The following is a 21,878-nucleotide window of genomic DNA, read 5'->3' on the forward strand; positions in this document are numbered from 1 at the left end:
CACACACACACACACACACACACACACACACACACACACACACACACACACACACACACACACACACACACACAGTTGTGATTTCAATTACGACTCATGTTCATGTAGTTAATGTTAAGTAATGTAATACATAGAGTGCTTCTGGGAGTGGTGCGATGGGACAGCGAAAAAACTCTAAATTGAAGGAGTTAGACAGAACCACGGACGGCGAAAGATACAGACAGAGAGACGGACAGAGAGACAGAAGGCAGACGTACATTACAGACACCCCGTTCCCTCGCTAGCTGACCTGCATGTTGCGGAGAAGCTGAAAGATCTCCATGGTTCTGAGGACAATGTCCTGGACCGTCTCCTGGCCGATGCGACATAGCGAGGCCGTGTTGACGTCACGCGCTGCCTGAGCCTGCTGCTGCTGTTGCTGCTGTTGCTGCTGCTGTTGCTGTTGCTGTTGTTGTTGCTGCTGTTGCTGTTGCTGTTGTTGCCCGCCAAAAGGCGTCACCTGCAGGGGCGGCGTGGTCATGGCGACAGACGGCAGAGAAGGAAGGTGTAGGCGGAGCTACCTGTCAGGCTATTCCACACTGATGCACCTTTACATGCCTGGAGGACAGGGAGGTGGAAATCAACACGTACGGAAGAGGTAAGCAATAGGCTCTATGCAGTGGTGGGGAAAGTACTCAAATGTTTTACTTAATCCATTGAGACCTGAAGCCGATTCTACATGTCTCCTAAATCTCAACAGTATTCTGAAAAACCTATGTTTCTATATCATTGGTGCTCAATCTCTTTCATGTCAAGGACCCCCATAATTATATGTATTTGGCAACGGACCCCCATCAAAATATGTTGTTCCAGGGACCACCAGAAGGAAAGATTTGAGCTAAAAATGTTCGCTTTAAAAATATTTATATTCAAAGATTTGCACACATTTTCACGATTTTTCAAAAATAGCAGATCTACAAGCTCGTAGCGCGGCACTCGGTGCCGCGCTATGAGCTTGTATATCTGCTATTTTTGAATAGCCCAAAGTGTAAAATAATGCTTTTTAGTTCAAATCTAAAAATGACACAGTTCCAGGTCTTAAAGGGTTAAGTAAAAGTATCAACGCTGCAATGCAGACATACATTGCATACTCAAAATGTACTTGAGTAAAAGTACATAAGCATTGGCATCAAAATTATGCAGAATGTCCCATTGCAAGTTTTCAAATGGTTAAACATCTTCTGAAAATAGCAGATCTAAAAGCTCACAATGCGTCGCATCGAGACACATTGTGAGCTTGCAGATCGGCTATTTTCAAATGGCCGAAATGTATAATGGGCTGAAGTGGGTAACGTATGTTTTGTAATAATAATGAAAATCTAGTTTTCAAATAATTGTAGTGGAACAATATTTGCCTCTGAGATGTAGTGGAGTAGAAGTAAAAGTATCGAAAATTGGAAATACTCCAGTACCTAAGTAAATGTACTTAGTTACTTTGCACCACTGGCTCTATGCACAGCAGCTATGTTGGAAAGAAATTGGGACTTTTCTTTACTTCCCTCCCAGGTCTTGCCAATTATATTAGTTAGGGTTTTGTTCCATTCTGGTCAAACAGAAGTCAGACAGGACAGCTGATATCGTGCATGTCTCACTGGAAACACTCTGCTACACCAGTGGGTCTCAAGCTGTGGTCCACGTACCCCCATGGTTCCTTGGGGGGGTTCCAAATAGCCCCTTACAGGTGCATAACTCTGAGAGTGTACGAATGAAACCAGGTTCCGTTTGTACACTCTCAGAGTCAACGTAGGGGTCCTTGAAATTAAAAGGTTTGAGAACCACTGTGCCACACTAAATGGAACAGAGCCGTAATTAGTATAATTGGTAAGAAGACCTGTGAAGAAAGTATGGAAGAGGCCCACATTTCTTTCCAATATGGCTGCTGTGCATAGAGCCTATTAGATTCACAGAGAAACTATAGAGGTGTCACGTTCAAACCCAGGGCCTTCTTGTTAAAGAGTCAACAGTGCTAATGTAGATTCAAACCTGGGTCTCCTGTGTGAGAACTAAGGGACACTAAAGCCACACATCTAATCCAATAGCCTATAAGAGTGGAATCCCCCCTTGGCAGGAGGAGATAATAGGTTTTTTTGTTCTTCAGCCTGAAGCCCTGAGTCACTCTGCTACACTAATTGCTAACCACTGTGCCTAAACTGGCTTTCTAACAGGGTTTCTCAATGTCGGTGCCTAGGGTGCCACCACGCCAATCCAAGTGGCGCCATGGAATACTTTGATAATATTTGGAATTTACCAATATCACTAATACGATTTTTATATGATTTTATATGAGTTTAAACATCAAGTACATCAATAACAACAACAATAGCAACATCCAGTTCGAACAACGTTATTATGCTCCTTTAACCCATTAAGACCTGGAACGCATCTGTGTCACTTTAGATTTCTTTGGCTATTCAAAAATAGCAGATTTACAAGCTCATAGCGCGGCACCGAGTGCCGCGCTATGAGCTTGTAGATCTACTATTTTTGAAAAATCTTGGAGGGAAAAAAAAACAATTTTAGGATTAGGATTTTGATCTTCTTTAAGAATCGCCTCAGGTCTTAATTGATTAACTGTGCGCATTCCTTTGAATGTTGTGGTTACCATCATCACAATAAGAATAGTAATAATCATTACAATGATACAAATAGTAATAGTAGGGCCTAATATACTGTTATGTAAAATGTCAGGGATGAAAAAGACCTGTATTGGGGTGCCTTGAGCCCAAAAGGTTTGAGAACCACTGGCCTAGCTAGCCCACCCTAAAGTGCCAATCTACTCTACCATACCATACCAACAATACAAATACATAGCAATAAAAACGGATTACAAGAAGAGAACACGTTTGACACCTCTGATAGATACCCAGCATGCGGGTATCACAGTTTGGATCACGGTTTACCGCCACTGCACTGCACTATAAATAGGCTCTATGCACAGCAGCCATACCCCATAAGAAATTGGGCCTCTTCTTACTTCCTTCACAGGTGTTACCAATGATACTTATGAAGGCTCTGTTCCATTCTGGTCAGGGTCCAAACTCTATACCAGTGGGTTTTTTTCAACCTTTTCCATGCCAAGGACCCCTAAATTGATATACATTTGGCCACGGACCCCCATCTGAAAATGTTGTGTGCCAGGGACCGCCAGAAGCAAAGATTTGAGTTAAAAACGTTGGCTCTAAAAATATATATATATATTCAAAAGATATGCACACAGATTTTTCACTCAGTGCCGGGCTATGAGCTTGTATATCTGATATTTTTTAATAGCCAAAGCTAAGTGGTTAAAATGATTGTGACGCTAGGAAAAACTAATTTCCCTGGGGGGGACCCCCAGAAAATTACAGAATTCAAAATGTACTTGTAAAAGTACAAAAATATTGGCATCAAAATATACTTAAAGTACTAAAAGTAAAAGTACTCATTGTGCAGAATGTCCCATTTCACAGGTTCAAAGTGTATGAAAAAATAATTTGAAAATAGCCGGGCTGAAGTGGCTAATGTATATTTTGTAATAATAATTCAAATCTACAAAGTAACTAGTAACTAACGTTTTCAAATAATTGTAGTGGAGTAAAAAGTACAATATTTGCCTCTGAGGTGTAGTGGAGTAGAAGTAAAAGTAATGAAAATTGAAAATACTGAAGAAAGTAAAAAAAATACCTTCAAATTGTACTTAAAAGCACAGTACTTGAGTAAATGTACTTAGTTACTTTACGCCACTGTATATAAGGAGATGGGAATGGGATGTAATATGGACTGTTTTCTATCAGCGACATTATCTGGACATGTTGATACGCAAACGTATCCAAATGGTGTTGAATTAGCTGTAGAATACAACTCTCGTAGACGTATTTATGATTCTGACGTTTTCAATCTACGAGAGTTGTAGGGTTCACCCCCCATGAACACAGGGACTTTCAGCACTATACCCCGTAGACACTCCAAACCCGTACAAATTGAAATAAATGTGCTTAACCCCACGCCCCAAATGTTAACTATCGCTACGGGGTAGTAGTTTAATGCAATAATCCATATCTTTCAATAAAGAAGTGTTTTAATGCCGTCTGTGGCCGATTCTGTCGGAAGTTCCCAATGGGCGGTAGTGACGCGCCCCATCTGGTGAAACCCGGAATTACACTCAATGTAAAAAGGAAGTAAACGAGGGTGAAAAATGGCGTTCGGCCACAGACACCATTAAAGCACTTCTTTATTGAAAGATATGGATTATTACATTAAACTACTATCCCGTAGCGAGAGTTAATATTTGAGGCGTGGGGGTAAGCACCGTTTTTTTCAATGTGTACATGTTTGGAGTGTATACGGGGCATAGTGCTGAAAGTCCCTGTGTCCATGGGGGGTGAACCCTACAACTCTAGTAGATTGAAAACGTCAGAATCATAAATACGTCTACGAGAGTTGTATTCTACAGCTAGTGTTGCTTGTGTGTAGTGAATGTTAACGTTATGATAGGTTAATAGTCTAAACGAGTAGCCGCTGGTTTATAACTGGTTGCACGCCGCCGGTTGTCGGCACCGAAAATAGCAGATCTACAAGCTCACAACGCGTTGCAGGGTTATGAGCTTGTAGATTTTCGGTGCCGCGACACGATACGCAAAAAGGCATAACTGTCCACATGCAAAAGTAGGCACAGTGCAGAGACATGACACTTCCAACTGCCTCTTAAGCCACTTTTTACGTTAAATATCCATTCCGAGACACAAGATCGGCCTTTGGATCGCTGCTATCAATCATATTACAAAGGTAAACAGTACGATATTTAGTCATATTACCTGTGTCGTGTTAATTTATCTATTTTGTTGACATTATGTCAAAAGAAAAGCCCCTTGCTTTTCTCCAGAGCTCAGCTGCTGCGCAAGTGTCGCGAGATTTGCCCCCCTACTACGTCTGCCTGCTGCCTACTGTAAAGAATGAAGTGCGAGCGCCTCTTGAAATCATTATTTTTATGATTTTCTTAATTCCGGTGGAGTGGCGGAAAAAGTACCCAAAAAAAAGTTAAAAGTACAGTAGAAATACTCTGTTACAAGTAAAAGTCTTGTATTCAAAGTTTACTTGAGTAAAATGTACTTAAAATACCAAAAGTAAACGTACTCATTATGCAGAATGTCCCATTTCACAAGTTTTCAAATGTATAAAAAGCTATTTTCAAATTGCCAAAATGTATATAGAGCTGAAGTGGTTAATGTATGTTTTGTAATACTAATCCAAATCTACATAATCAAAATAACTAGTAACTAAAGTTTTCAAATAATTGTAGAGGAGTAAAAAGTGCAATATTTAAATTGTCTCCAAAGATGTAGTGGAGTAGAAGTAAATGTACTGAAAATTGGAAATACTCCATTAAAGTAAATAAATATATCTCAAAATTAAATTGTACTTCAGTACACTGTACTTGAGTGAATGTTCTTAGTTACTTTACACCGCTGCCTCTCTAGCAGTTGAAATCATCATTCATTCACACCAGAAAGAGCCCATAGATCAAGTAAAAGATCAAGCATTGCTTTGTATTAAATTATAGCCAAACATTACGGTAAATGCCTGTGTCCACAGCGCCATCTGCTGCTCATTTCCTGCATAAGAACCAATTTAACTAACTGTTTGGTTCTTTATCATCAGGTTCCATAATAACAATAATCTGTGGTTCATGTCACCACTTATGGTCAAGTAAACATAATGTTATTTTACTATGCACATTTCAAACGACCCAGAACTGCAGTCTCATCTACTTGAGTGGCGCTCGAATCAAATCTTTTAAATTAAAATATACATTACTTGTATACACGCTTGGCTTAGCCTACTTTGTGAGCAACCAGAATTCAAATTAGAGTGTGAAATACAAGAGGTCCCTGAAATAGTCTGTGCTGTATACTCATTCTGCGCGCTCCACCATGCAAAATTACCCTTCTGACTGACATTGCACGGAAATAAAAGCTCTATTTGGGGTAAATGAAAGGCTGTGCCTTCAGGCTTGAGTGAAACTGAAAAAGTAGATTAGAATGCCTATTACTTAATTTCCATTATCCATTTAATTTGGTGGTTACAGTCTGGATTTCAATTTACATTTATATGGAGCATCCTTTGTGTGATAATAACCTCCAGATATTATTTTCGTGTCTGGGCTTACTCTAAAAGCCCCCCTATCTACTAAGTCCAATCAGTTGATAGAGAAAACAAAGTCAAGTTCAAGTGATTGCCTACAACTTCTTAATTACATAAAGAGTGCTGGTTATGTTGCCATGATGAATGAATCCCCATACTTTTTTTTGTGTGTGTGTGTGTGTGTGTGTGTGTGTGTGTGTGTGTGTGTGTGTGTGTGTGTGTGATTATGCCAATTGTCTGCAGGCCCTTACATGACAGCCCATCTATCATCAATGATCAAAGTATATAGAGAAACAAAAAAAAAACGTATTGATCAAGTGGATGAGATACTAAATCAACAACTCAACTCAGATGGTTTCAAATTACTTCTTCACATGAATACTGTCAGGAGAAGTTGATGACAAATGTGTTGGTTTAGGGTGACTTTATTCATATTAATGTTGTCAAGCCAGATTGTAAAACATGGCAATGAAAAAAATCAATGACACTTATTTGGCACAAGGTAATGTCATCAAAGACTAGAATTCCATTCTGGAAGGCATCTCATCAATAGCATCATTTTTATAACTGTAACCACATTCTACGGATCTCTCAAACACAAACAAGCAAAGTCCAAATGAATTATTGAGCAGACAGACAATACAGTATCTCATTACCCCTGTGCATGTCCCACGACATTTACTATCTATGTTTAGCCCTCCAGCTAACAAAGCATCAAGCAATACAAATGACCTTGACACTGATGCTCTGTTCCACTGTATCACTCAAATGGAGAGGGGGATTAAACACAATACAAAGAGAGCAAAGCGACAGATACACAGAACTACTCAGTGTGAAGAAACATGAACTGTGGAATTATCATGAACTAACTAGGGGTATCGGGCGGTCCGATAATGGTTCTTGGGGGGCCAGCCTGAGGTCAGTTTTGTCAAAGGGACACATAAGACCTGAGACAAAATAAAAGAGACAAAGACAGTGTTCAAGCTTTGTGTCAAATAAACTTTATTGCTTTTCCAAATTTAGACAGTGCTAAAGTGATATTAGAACAATAATAAAACTAGAACATTCTAAAATGTCCAAGTGTTCAAGCTCTCTTGTTCCTTTCAGTATATCAAGTAATAGCGCGCAAAGAAAAGAAAAACATAAGATTGGCATTTGTTTCAGGAACCGTATTTGTTTCAGTGACTTTAGTTACAATTCTATTAAATTACAATATTGAAAATGAAATGAGACATTCCTGTTATCTTCAGCTCAAGTTACACACATTCTTTGTTGCAACACTTCACAAGGCTCAATGAACAGTATCAGCTCTACTTTTCTAGAGGGTATCTATCTGCATCCCTGTCTGTAGTTTCCCTTGTAGAATTTCACCTTACAGCAACATAATTCTACGGTTTTTGTGACTTTTGGCAAACAGATCAACAAATGTGTCAAGACTCAAAGCATTTGACCTACTATACTCAATACACAGTACATCCAGATTGCACATTGCCCCATCAGTTATGGTGGACTCGAGATGATTTTTCACGCGGTTCACCATAGAAAAGTTATTCTCAGAAGAAGCAGCACCCACTGGGATTGCGACTGCTATTTTACAGAGTCTGAAGAGCTCAACAAACACATCTTTTAACGGCTCAAGGATCAGTGTCAGCTCTGCTGTACTAGAAGGTCTCTGCATCCCAGCCTGTATTTTCCTGTCTAAAAATCGGCTGAACAAAGGTAGTTCATTCCCCAAGTGTTCAATGTTTGAATCATACACTCGAGCAAATGAAAGCAGAACTTCACTTTGAAGAAATGCATCACTTTTGGGGTTTAGAGCATGGATGCTTTTCATTATGTCACAGGTTGTCTTTGAAAAACGTCTGTTAAGCTCATTGAGCATCTGATCAATGACGGGGTAGAAAAAGGCTGTACGAAACTTCTCTCTCTGATCAACAGTAGTCGCTATAGTGTAAGGTTCGAGCTCGGGCGCTATTGCATCATCACATTGCTCAGAAACGCTCAAGATTTCATCCCACAAGTTATCAAAAAATGACTCCTGCCTGAAGTCAGTCAGTGTGTGAACTAAAGCTTCAGCTAAGTCAACAACTTTTGAAAAGTCAGGCGCTGAAGACTGTAGCATATCAGAGAGAGGTTTTGTTTCTCTAAACACTTTACCGAGTGTAACGAGATACCCAATGAATTCAAAATCCATCTGTTCCAGCAGACATTGAGCCTCGATAGTTGTTCTACCACCATCGGGTTTTTGGCCTTCCATTTGCAGTACTCGCATAAGGGCAGGCAATCTATCCATTATGTTCTGTAGAGCTATAAATCGACATGCCCCTTGTGTGTCTGCAGATAATCGTTGGAGTTCTCTTGGTGCTCCTTCGTACATCTCGTACGTCGTACGTCTCTGGATAGCCAGCCACTCAGACTGGACAGATGGCCGAGACGTGAACACACATAGTTTTTCTAACAAGTTGAAGAACATGTATGCCCCCGGGATAACTTTGACCGCATCTACTAAAACTGCATTTAGACAGTGGGCATTGCTATGGATGTAAAATCCATATTTTGCTTGCTCTTTGATTCTAGCCTCGAACCCGGAATGACTAGCACTCAAGAGGTTAACACCACTGTGTGCTTGGGCTACAAGGTTGTTTCTGTGATCCAGACCATGACTTTCCAATATATAGATAATTTTTTCACTAAGACCCGGATTTAGCCCCTCAAAAGAGTCAAAATGGAGACAACTCTCCTGGACAGCTCCGTTGAAATAGTACCGGACTACTATAGAAATGCTGCTGTTGAAATGCTGCTGTCTCGTTTCATCTATCATGATGCTGAACACTTCACTGTGTTTCAGCTCTTCTGAAATTTCGGTTCGAACCATGTCTGCCAAACAATCCAGAACTTCCTTCTGAATGGTTTTGCTTGTGTACACTGCATTATTAACGGAACTCAACCTTTTTTTAACAGGTTCGTTGTCTTTACCAATTAATTCTAGAAGTGCCACAAAGTTCCCTTTATCATCTGGGTCTGCAAACTCATCATCTGAGTCTGCAAACTCAATGTGGCCTCTTTCAGCAATGTTTTGTGTGGCAGTAAATAGTAGCAGTCGCCCTATTGTTTTCATATATTCCCGATTGCTTTTAACCTGTTTGTTACGTTTCTTTTTTAGGACATTTGCCAGTGTTGGATCAGTTGCTACAGCTCTCTGATGATCCCTCCATGTAACCATTGCTCGTTTGTGCTGCTCAGAATTGGCATGAATTGCAAACCCCCCCTCTTTGTAGGTTGCTTTCTTCCAGTTTTTTAATCCAGACGCTGGGTCATATACTGCGTCTGTGCCTTTAGGAGGGCTAAAATGTCTGCAGGCGTAACAATACACAGAGTCCGATAATTGAGAATACTCAAGCCAGGGCTGAATGTTGCACCAGGCCGCCTTGAACCTCCTTCTCCTGTTCTCCATCACGGGCCTTGAAAAACGTTTAATCAACGGGTCTTTTTTACGCTTGCTGACACCTGTGGAGAAAGACGAGCGAGAAAGACGAGAGAGAGAGAGAGAGGGAAAGACATATATATTGATAAATCCAAACATGTATGACCATTTTATTAATCTTTTCAACTGATTTTCACCCAGGGACCACCATCCTGACTAAGAGCAACCTGGGGACCACCACTATCGTGCATGGGGGGGCCATCATAGACCCACCCCACACAATAGTGGTGGGGGTTTCATGCACCACAGGGAGCTGGAGAAAATAGCTATAATATCAATATAATATCTAATAAAATACAGTGATTTTGTTTGAATATGACGGAATATGATTAAGGATTACTGTGATTATGGTAAGCTCACATTTCATATCACACACACACACCATACAGTAAGAACTTTCTTTTTTAATGCATGGCCAGGGACCACCTGCAACACCGTCGCCAGTGGTCCGCGGACCATCGGTTGAAAACCCCTGCTATAGGTGGTTCCAAATGGACCTAGAAGTCAGTAACTCTGAGAGTGTACAAATTAAACCATACCCTTTCAGAGTTATGGTGGTCCTTGAAATTAAAAAGTTTGAGAACATAGCATATATATCCCATTAAGACCTGAGGCGGTTCTTAAAAATGTTTTCTAAATCCTAACAGTTTTTTGAAAAATAAATCAAAACATTTTTTTTTTTCAAGATTCTTCAAAAATAGCAGATCTTGTATATCTGCTATTTTTGAATAGCCAAAGAAATCTCAAGTGACACAGATGCGTTCCAGGTCTTAATGGGCTATATATCGCAGACGTGAAGTCCACATACCAGCTCTGACAGTGTGATGAAACCGGTTCCGTAAAATGGTTCAAAATGTGATGGAACCCATTACGGTTTCCTCAATGTTGGATCCGGTTCCGGAGCCCAAACCCGTCACACTTCTACATGGACACACCACAATACAATACAATGCTTTACAAGCGAAGCAGCATCACAAACCTGGTCGTCCACGTCGGCCAGTGCTTGAGGTCTTCATGACTCCTCCCATCTCTCAGTCTCTCCAACCCGACAAGGCTCTGTGGTGCTCTTCACTTCCTGCCGTTTCTCCTCAGCTCTCTCAAGTCAACACCTAGATCTATCTCAATGAATGAGAGTTTATTTACAGGTTCATTAAAAACAACATATACAACGCAAAGACAGGTACACAAAAATAAATAAAGTGTGTTACATGTCTCCACACATGACTGATTGCTTGTCCCTGGTGTGGTAGTTAAGTTACTTTGTAGACACAATTGTATAAAACATTAACCCATGAATAAAAACATTTATAAAGTACAATATTAAAACTAGTAGGGTCTGAACGCAGAATAATAATGGCAATTTGAGAATCATTCAGTTGTAGCTTTTTATGTTTTTTTTTTGTTGTTATTTTATTGTTTTGGGGTGGGGTGCGAAATAGGTCATAATGTCCTGTTTCCTCATCATTTTGAGTATAAGTTATATAGCGGATAATATAGGTGGGCACTGGGGACATCTGGGCACCTCGATGTAAAATTGGCCTTTATGTCCAAAATGTTAAAAAAGAAAATATTTGAAAAATGGTCTTAAGTAATGTAAAGTATACATGATGTGAACATGCAAGGTACATCATTATAATCAGACTTAATGTTATCCTTCAACTTCCTGTGTATGACCCAAAATGATTGGATGCACAGGATTTGTAGCACTTGTAGAAATATTACACCTTAATTGTCGAATGTTTAAGCCTGTTCTGGTCAGGTATACTTTACTTAAGACCATGTTTCAAATATTTCACTTTTTAACATTTTGGACACAATAGCCAATTTTACAAACAGGTATGTATGCACAGCAGCCACGTCATCACTTCCTACACAGGTGTTACCAATGATACTAATGAAGGCTCTGTTCCATTTAGTGTAATCTCTCAAGAACAGATTCTGCTCTGCGTTTGATAGTCAAAAACAGCAGAGGGCGCTGTTTTTCCTTTTCATTTGGCAATGGGTAGGTTCCCAAATTGCATTTAGAGTAGCACAGTGGTTCTCAGATATTTTTCCACGAGCCCCATAACTCTTAAGAGTTACACACCCTCAAGGGGCCATTTTGGAACCCCCTCAAGGAACCATGAGAGTCCCTGGACACAAAGTTTAGACCCACTGGTGTAGCAGAGTGTTTGCAGTGAGTCAACAACAAGCACAGTATCAGCAGATTCAGCACCCTGACTCTGTTTGACCAGAATGGAACAGAGCCTTCATTAGTATCATTGGCAACACCTATGAATGTCTTACAATGTGGCTGCTGTGCATAGAGCCTGTAGTGTGTAGAGCACACACACAATGGCGACTGTTTGGCGACGAATGCATAAAACTTCACCATGCATCCCAGAATATTAATATCCTGGCTTACTTTACTGATAAATAGTGTCGTGGTAGCCTTTGCGCTTATATTTCACAACTAGAGCTAATGGAGGAAACACCAATAAGCAATAACTAATAACTTCATTCATCCAGTCAACTCTTAACAGAGACAGAAGACATTTTTCAAAACTTTACAAGTTAACAAGGAGCGCGACGCGACAGACAGCGGTGTCCACAGTGACATGTCTGTTTGTGTCAACACAAAGACTAACTTGACTTACTTTGTATGGTAAAAAATACTTTTGCTCAGTTCCTCTCATAGCGTTTAGATGTCTTCAAGTGATTCTAGTCTGACGCAGTAGTGGAGCAGGCGTGTTAGTGTTTATCATCGGTGTCGGTGTTGCCATGTTTTGTGAGAGAAACAAGCAACTAGGTCTATGAAAATACAATCTGGGAACCCATCGTCAAATAAAAAGGAAAAACTCAAGCCCAAAAGAAGCGAGCCCTTCACCCTTTTTAAACATATGACATTGGCTATTTGAAAATAGCAAATCTATAACAACAGATGTAGATCTGTATTTAGAAATGCTATTTTCAAAAAAAATCTTGAAGAATAATTTGTGTACATTATAATTTGGGGGTCCAGGGTCCTTGACTTGAAACTGTTTGAACACTGTAAACAACATTAGGAAACAAGCCTAAATAAGCAACTAAGAAAAAATAAATAAGCAACTGAGACAAGGCCAAAAAAACGGCGCAACCACCAGTATTTATAGGCAACTTTACAGAAAAAACAAGCCCAAAGTCGCCGACATGGCAACCCTGTTTATCATGCTGCTGAGCCCGCCACTGGAGGTGTGTACCGCTCTGCGATCCGACTAGAAAGCAATGCTGAGCCAAGCCAGAGGCACTTTCGTTCCGCCTTTTGCTCAGCGCCCGTAGCGTAGTGGTTCTCAAAGTGGGGTCCGGGGACCCCCACCCGCAGGGGTCATTGAGGAGGGTTTCAGAGGGTCCCCAGCTAAATTACTTGATATAGCATCAAAATCAGTTTAACCCAAATCTTCTCTTATCGTCCGTGGCACAAAATCATTTCAGATGGGGGTCTGTGGCCAAAATACATGTCAAGGACAAGGGGGTCCTTGACATGAAAATGTTTGAGAACCACTGTAGGCTACCTGTTTCCTCAGCCCTATGTTCTATCAGCCTTAACCCTAGCCAACCCCTCCCTACACCAACCCATATAGGTCTGACCCTGGGCCATATCATCACAATAAATGGACAATTTTATTTTATCTATTGTGTGACTGTTCGGAGGTGGGCCACAGGGGGGTCCAAGAGCTCAGTGTATCAGTTCAGATATTCAAAAATAGGGGATCTCTGAGCTTTATCATTATATATCATATTATTATTATTTTTTTAACTTTGGTACTGTAGGTCAGGAGGACCGAAGTATATTTTAATGCCAAACTTTTATAGTTCTACTTTATAGAGGCCATATAATTGTAATGTTCAACAACGTATTTCTTATATTGTGATATTTCTACTTTTACTTAAGTATAAAACCTGCTATACTATAGTGTAAATAGCATCTTTCACCTCTCTGGATTCTCTGGACACCAGTCTGAGTGTGTGTGTGTGTGTGTGTGTGTGTGTGTGTGTGTGTGTGTGTGTGTGTGTGTGTGTGTGTGTGTGTGTGTGTGTGTGTGTGTGTGTGTGTGTGTGTGTGTGTGTGTGTGTGTGTGTGTGTGTTGCACACACAAGTTACGAGTGCATGTCTTGCTCCAGCAACTCCTTTGCACCCCTTCCTCACTTTGCACGCCACTCTATCCTGCTCACGAGTCTCTGCACCCCTAACCCCAGACACACGCACCTCCTCCCTTCTCTCTCTCTCTCTCTCTCTCTCTCTCTCTCTCTCTCTCTCTCTCTCTCTCTCTCTCTCTCTCTCTCTCTCACACACGCACACACACACACACACACACACACACACACACACACACACACACACACACACACACACACACACACACACACACACACACGCGACACACGCACCTCCTCCCTTCTCTCTCTCTGTCTCTCTCTATCTCTCACTCTCTAGCTCTCTCTCTCTGTCTATCTCTTTGTGTGTGTGTGTGTCTCTCTCTCTCTCTCTCTCTCTCTCTCTCTCTCTCTCTCTCTCTCTCTCTCTCTCTCTCTCTCTCTCTCTCTCTCTCTCTCTCTCTCTCTCTCTCACACACACACACACACACACACACACGCACACACACACGCGCGCACATGTGGCTCCGTGTACAAAAACTCAATGTGGCAATTATAAAAGCTGTAGTCTATGAGTCTGGTGAGTCATGTACTGGATGCACTCCATTTCTGCTCTCTCAAATGAACACTGCTAAGCCATTGGTTCAATATTCATTTTGGGGGGATATTCATTCAACAAAAAAAGCTAAATACGTAGCTATGTTTAAACAGTAACATAGTTATAATCTGCTAAACTAATATTAGAAATGAAATGTGTTGATAGTCATGAACAGAAATGCAGATGAATTAATGATTATTAATGAACACCAAGTGATAATGAAAGGAAATTAAATTGTTACCTAAAGAACACTAGAACGTTTTAAAGTTTTGTCTCTGCCCAGGGCTGGATTAACACCTCTCAGTGCCCCTGGGCACTGGAACTGCAATGGGCCCCCCCTCATGCGCCCGCGCGCCCGATTTGCAAGAAAGATTTTTTTTTGCCATTTGACATCATTTATTTATTTCATTCGTAATAGATAAATGCAAAATGGGGAATATTTTTTGTAAACAAAAAAAAAAACACACACACACACACAAACAGGATCTGTAACTTTCCATGTCGCAGGCACGCTGAAAACAGCATATACCGTCAAAAATGCACGTCTTTCCCACCTCCCCAACTGTCCACAAAACATTTATATACACTATGATTGATTGTCAGACCATTGGTAAACACAAAGGGTATCACTGTTTGTTGTCTAGAGAAATAATATAACCGGAGCTGTCCATTCATTTGTTTAGACCATGTTGAAAATAGGATGTCTCGCGTAATACAGTGGAAAAAAAGATTTAAGCATTTACAGGAAACCATTAAACATTTCCGGATCCGGGTGAGTGGAAAGTGAACCTGATCACTCGGGTGATTGTTAGGAAAATTAGATTTAAAGTCTAGAAGTATAATGAATGTGTCTGTAGAAAACTGCATAAATGTAGGAGTTTAGAAGAGTAAAAAAGGGGGAACTAACACATAAATCTAGAATAGAGGACCTTTGATTGATAGCTACGGCCTGGTCTTATGATGTTTTGATATTTTTTATAGTGGCTCCTGTTTATATCCTGCTGTTTAAACATATAACTGCTTTAAGTTCAGCTATTCTAATCACTTAAGCCACACATTGATATATAGACTATTATACTGTGTACTGTATATATACCGTATATTTTAATCATTAGTATGACTAAAAGTGTTAAGTTTTAGTTTAACTGTGTCATTATAACCTTATTCAAAGAAAATGTGTTTACCAAGGATGAGAGGAGATCATAGGGGGGCCTGTGAAAGGGGCCCTGTCTTTCCCTCTCTCTCATTCACTCCCTTTTTCAGAGGAATGTATCACTGGAAATACAAGCACTAGTGGTGCCTAAAAAGTAATATTAGGTCATAACAATTGTATACTCTTGTTGTAATACTCTTATAGTAATATACTAAAAGCTTTAATATGGATATCAAAATGACATAAAATTACACAGCAGAATTCAGAGTGTTAGTTCCCAGCCAGGAAATAGAAAACTAAAAATGCCATATACCTTGGCCAAATCATATTAGACAAAGGTTTCATAGACGCTTATCGCACCCAAAAGTTAGGGAGTGTAGCCATCGAGGGGAGGTGAGGAGCCCAGAGCGAAGGCTGGTCAGCGTGGGAACAGCAGGAAGCCTCATCCTCTGCAACCAAACATCAAGATCTAATTGATAATGTTTTTATGATGTAACGCTGGAATAGGGATAGGATGCTTCAGTACAGAAATCGCCCTGTCTCGAGCATCATTACTCTGTGAAAGGGATAGATTTTTGTATCCAGCGCGCTGTTATTGAGTGGTATTGTATCTTTACTGTTCGTTTGATAATTCATTCTGATAGTTTCATAGGCTCATAAATAATTGTAAACTTAGTTTAAAGGATAATAAATGATTTGATCTTACAATTGTAAATCTCCTGTCACTTGCATTTAAGGGTGTTTTAACGTCTCCCCATTTCACAGAACCTCTGAACGTTGCACCTTGGTTATTTCTTAAGTATTTCAACCTTATCTCTTATGGTGTGAAGGTACTGGTGAATCATTACATGATACAGAACAGCGCACTCTTTTATAAGATAATTAAAGAATGAAAACTCGTCCAAACTCGTCGACGGCAGGCTGCGCCTTAACAGAATTAGAATTTGTGCAAAATGTCACGGCAATCGCACGCTGTGTTCATGATTTGAGGCATGTTGTTCAAAACGGACCACTCCTGCAAACCTTCAAAGCCAATCTTAGACAGTCAGGATGGAATATGAAAAATCCGACTAACCCATTTGGTTTAATGACTATAGAGATACTGTGTGCCGATTTGCGTGACGTTTGGACAAAATCTGTAGGAGTAATCTAACAAAAATGTTTTGCAAAAATCGGCCTCCGTGTGGCGCTATAATAGGCCGATCTGAAAAATTTGGGGCAAAGATTCTGTACTGGCAACCACAGAGTTTCGCTGCGATTGTAATTTTATCAATAATATTCATCAACATCTGAAATTTGAATGAATTTATGAGGATTTAATATGTTCTTCCACTGTGGAAAATGAAATAAGTAGATGATTCATGTGCGTGTGCGTGTGCGTGTGTGTGTGTGTGTGTGTGTGTGTGTGTGTGTGTGTGTGTGTGTGTGTGTGTGTGTGTGTGTGTGTGTGTGTGTGTGTGTGTGTGTGTGTGTTTTCATAGATAAACACCCAGGGCATGTGTACTCACACATTGTGCCAAATAATGTAATTATTAATTACAAAGGGCAAATGTTAAAATATGCCAATGTCTTTATTTTCCCAGTACAGTCAAACAATGCCCAGAGGAACTGCGGTCAACTTGTTTTATTCTTCAAACAGGTCTAAACAGGTGAGTCAGAGTTGAGGTGAGGATCCTCTGCGTTCAAATAAACTGGATATTAGGAGGCTTATTTGGAGGAGGGGGAAAGCAACAAAACATTGTATATCTAAATAATTATAGATTTTTGTTTTGTTGAGATTTGGCTGCCAAGTAGCCAAAGAACCAGCATGTACTTTAACAGTAATCTTCTGTTGTGAAATACATTTGCTATATAGAACGGTAAAAAGCTGATGTAGACAGTTTTGCAGTGTTGCTGTGTTAAAAGTGACAAATTAAAAACAAATATAACTAGAAAAGTGTACAGGTGTCCGCCAGGTCAAGTAGGTTAGTGTGGGCCAGCAATGTACGGAATTCGCCAATCAGACGGATCCGTCTTGATGACTTGACTTGACTGTGTATCAATTTGCGTGATGTTTGGACAACATTTGTAGTAATAATATAAAACAAATTGTTTTGCAAAAATCGGCCTCCTGGTGGCACTATAATAGGGCAATGTTGAAAGGGTGGCATTTGTTGGCATGTGTGTGCAAAGGATGCATGATTTGCGGCATTTTGCTCTCCTGCAAACTTTAGATGTCATTCTTAGCCAATCGGGATGGAATATGAAAAATTGAACAGGTTTATCTTGATCACATGACTATAGAGATCATCTACTGTGGCTCTGGGCATTGTCTCATTATGCAGCACAAACAAAGAAACCGGGCAATTATTTTATTTGCTTTTTATGATATGACAGATTTATGATATGACAGACAGTACACACCCTTCAGGTCCTCATGTTGTTGACTATAAATGCTGGCTCATTACCTTATAAATAGCTGGGGGGTAATTCATACATCAAACAAGATAAAAGATAGAAATAACAAATCCAGAGGCCCATGATCCAAAATAGAAGGATCTGGTTATTTGTTATTTTGTTATTTGTGATCTTCACCGGCCCATAGCGGGGGTCGGCCGCGCGCGGGCGCCGAAAAATTGCAGTTAATTGGATAAAAATGGTTAAAAATGTCTTGAAAATTTGTTCTTAGGTGACTTTATTTCGGTTTTAGGGTTGGCCGCGGCCCCAGACTGCCCGGCCCTTCTGGCATCTGCCAGAAGTGCCAGACCGTCCAATCCGGGCCTGTTCCTGGGGTTCTGACCAAAAGGCAATATGTGCCTTCATGGGAGTGAGACTGTGTTGCAACAACGTATGGGGAAAATAACAAAATGTGTGATAACCATGAAAAAGCTGCTCCTGTGGAAAGGTTATCATATATTTATTTACTCGTATTTACCTATGAACAATTTAATATAGGTTTGGTTTTGCCCACTCTTTCGATAATCATTGCTCAATTTTGGGGCTCTGGCTCATGGACTATATGTGAGGAGACTGTTCAATGACCTCCATTCTTTTCTAAATGAGAGTAAAATGTTCAGAAGTCTTCATAACTCACAAGGACAAATGTCTGCAGTGTCCCTGAATACACTGAACCCTGACCTGTATGTCAGTTTCCAAAGTGTATTCTTCTCACACACATGTACACGATTATACTCTTTGTTTAAGTAGCAATTCATAAATGAACTCTTTGTCAATATATTTCATACATAAGCCTATAGTATTCTGGGTGAATGTATAATCTGACTTCCATTATATTTAAATCAGCCTGATCGCCAGAGAATTAGTATACATTGCACGGATTTGTGCATGTCATTCCGTGCATAGTCGCCTAGAAACCCCCAAATTCCGTGCATATGTACGGGGAGTCCCACGGTGGGCGTAACCAGTCGCAACCCGGAAAAACCCGGAAGTAGAGCAGTCCCCACAACAAAATGTACGATTCTGTGCCTATCGGTACGCAACTCAAACGGCGCTGAGTAGGCTCAAGGGAATGTCGCAATGTCCAGGACGGCAACTCGCTCGCTTTAGCTCGCTCGGTGGTCCTTCACACGGCGACAATTCCCTTGAGACTGCGCGCCTCCGAAATGGTTTAGTCACAATGGGGGAGATGCGAGGCGGCTATGCACGGAATTTGTGGTTTTCCAGTAGTCTATGCACGGATTTTGAGAAACGTTGAAAAACGTTCAATGAGAACGTTTCCTCTGGCGATCGGGTTGATTTAAATATACTTTTTTAATTGTATGATGTTTACACAATAATTCTTATGACCTTTTTAACCTTGTCCATGACAAATATAGATATATTATAATAACAAACTGAAACCAACATTACACTAATACCTACAGTAGTGATATTATGGCTTGATAAAAGTAGGTACATTATTTGAATAAGTTGTAGATATTGGGGTCAATAGCTGATCCGACAAATATTCAAATGAATTACTATTATTTAGGAAACTGTGAAATTATATATTTGTTATGTTATGTTATATATCACAAATTACTATCTGTTAAATGTATGCATGTTAACAAGTTAAAATAACAGGGTAAGTGATGGAGAACATTTTAAGCAACAAGGAGAACATTTTAGCAACAAGGATAACGAATACAGCCTATAGCTGTTGTGAGCAGAGGGCTATTTACATGTGGACCATTTCTAATCACTCATGAACAACGAGGTGCATTGTTAACATCTGGTGTAAAAACCTTTACATTCACAGCCTAAAACACATTTTAACAAACAACAAAAATGTAAAAACGAATTTGACTACAATGAATATCCACATTCCAACTATATCAACCTTTGCTCATGCTCTGCTTGTTCAGTTTAACTACAGAAATAAATAACAAATGTATTTGTGGTGAAAAAACTCATTTTATGATGATACATTACATTATACAATGTCAACTAACATTCAATTAACAACTTAAATAGTGAATCATGGCTGGATAAAAGCAGGTCCATTAATTGAATAACTTGTAAATATAGCTAGCTATTATATGAAAAAGATATGTTTGTTTCAATGTGTGTGTGTGTGTGTGTGTGTGTGTGTGTGTGTGTGTGTGTGTGTGTGTGTGTGTGTGTGTGTGTGTGTGTGTGTGTGTGTGTGTGTGTGTGTGTGTGTGTGTGTGTGTGTGTACAGTATGTACAGTATGTTTGCATGATAACAAACAAGCTAAAATGACAGGATATAAAAGTGAAAATTCTAGCAACAAGGATATACAGAATACAGCCTATAGCTGTAAACTATTCATTCATCTGATTAATAAGGAATGTGGGTTTCAATTGGTTCCTAATGGCTCAAATGAATATTCATGATGGCTGGTGACATCACCACAAGGCAGAGGGCAGTATAAAGGTTCCAGTTTGAAACGTAGTCATAACACATTATAAAGCCTTTCATAATGACTTATAATGCCAATGATTATAATATTTAATAATTTGACCACTTTTAGCAACTTATAATGACACTATAACATATTATAACAGTGATTTGTCAATTCAATCATCAGCCATCATCATTTAACCTATTAGCATTTTAACCAGGTGATAGAATGTGTTTCTTCCCCATTGACATTCAAATATATATAGAAATAAAGCACAATCACAACCCTATTGAAAGTAATTGTGCACTCCTAAGTGCTGCTCATTCCTTCAGTACAATAGCTACACTATGTGAGGAGACTGTTCAATGAGCTCCATTATTTTCTAAATGAGAGAAAATGTTCAGAGGTCAACATGACCTCAAAGTCTTCATAACACACAAGGACAAATATCTGCAGTGTCCCTAAAATACACTGGAATATTCATTTATCCTTTGTCACTATTACTACTTTAACATTAACACTTACCTGTCCTTTACATTTAGCAAATGTGTTACTTGTTGGGGTGATTTCAATTGGTGGAAAGTTCAAACTCAATGTTGTGTGTGTATGTGGCTAATCACGTAAACATGGTTTGTCTGCCTAACGTTAACTTGTTCATTTTATCAAATGAACAATTGAACATCAGTAGAGTCTGAGTCTGAGCTTCCATGCCTTTCATTTTCAAGCCAATGTCACAGCTCTTGCACTCCATAAAAACATGGGAGAGGGCTAAGTCTCAACAGCAGTAAATATTACAGGGTCAATACAATAAGAGTCTCTTTTAGCCCCACAATTGCTGACTAGTTAGACTGAAGCCCCATAGCTGCAGCAGACCAGCACAAGGTCAAGAAAGGGATGGGGAAACGTATTAAAGATCAATGTGAACCGCAAGACAATGGATCCGTTGTGTCCCTATTGCCCAGCAACTCATATCTATAGTTATAGCATAGAGATGAGGTAGACAGTATGGGAAAGTAAATATATATAGTAGGATGGCTAGAGTCATCTTTTCTTTTCAACCCATTAAGACCTGAGGCCGATTCTACAAATATCTTCAAAATCTTAACAGTTTTTTTTTGTTGCTACATCAGTGGTTCTCAAACTTGTTCATGTCAAGGACTCCCAAAATGCATATTGGCCGCAGACCCCAATCTCAACATATTTAGTTCCAGGGACCCCCAAAAGCAAAGATTTGAGTTAAAAATGTTCGCTTTAAAAATACATATATTTGCACAAATGTTGAAGATTAAAAAGAAATAGTAGATATACAAGCTCATAGCACGGCACTCTGTGCCGTGCTATGAGCTTGTATATCTGCTATTTTTGAATAGCCAAAGAAATCTTAAAGTGACACAGATGCGTTCCAGGTCTTAATGGGTTAATCAATAATTATAGATGTTTATACGTTTTTTCATATACGTTTTTATAATCAGATCATAAAGAGAGCATGATTACACATACAGCATATATGGCATTTCAAACCAGAAT

General features: G+C 39.7%; 1 protein-coding gene and 1 long non-coding RNA gene across 5 annotated transcripts in view; both read right to left on the minus strand.

The window, feature by feature from the left end:
* The window catches only part of med30 (mediator complex subunit 30), a 279,467-nt gene extending 274,528 nt beyond the window's left edge, over window positions 1–4,939 (minus strand). For all 4 annotated transcript variants that reach the window (XR_014602487.1, XR_014602488.1, XR_014602489.1 and 1 more), the window contains exons 1-2: window positions 4,833–4,939; window positions 290–597 (exon numbers count right to left, since the gene is read on the minus strand). Coding sequence is in view for 1 of the 4 variants with exons in the window: in XM_084081253.1 (XP_083937379.1) it covers window positions 290–520 (231 nt within the window). In the remaining 3 variants the exon portion in view is untranslated. The remainder of the gene's footprint in view (window positions 1–289; window positions 598–4,832) is intronic.
* Window positions 4,940–7,188: 2,249 nt separating this feature from the next.
* LOC311062207 lies at window positions 7,189–12,378 on the minus strand. The gene is made up of 3 exons (XR_014602475.1): window positions 12,280–12,378; window positions 10,623–10,758; window positions 7,189–9,666 (listed from the first exon to the last, which is right to left on the minus strand). It is a non-coding gene; the product is annotated as an uncharacterized lncRNA (long non-coding RNA).
* Between the last annotated feature and the right edge of the window lie 9,500 nt (window positions 12,379–21,878).

The sequence above is a fragment of the Gymnoscopelus microlampas genome (assembly GCF_963454915.1).
Source record: "Gymnoscopelus microlampas genome assembly, chromosome: 15".
Lineage (NCBI taxonomy): Eukaryota > Metazoa > Chordata > Actinopteri > Myctophiformes > Myctophidae > Gymnoscopelus > Gymnoscopelus microlampas.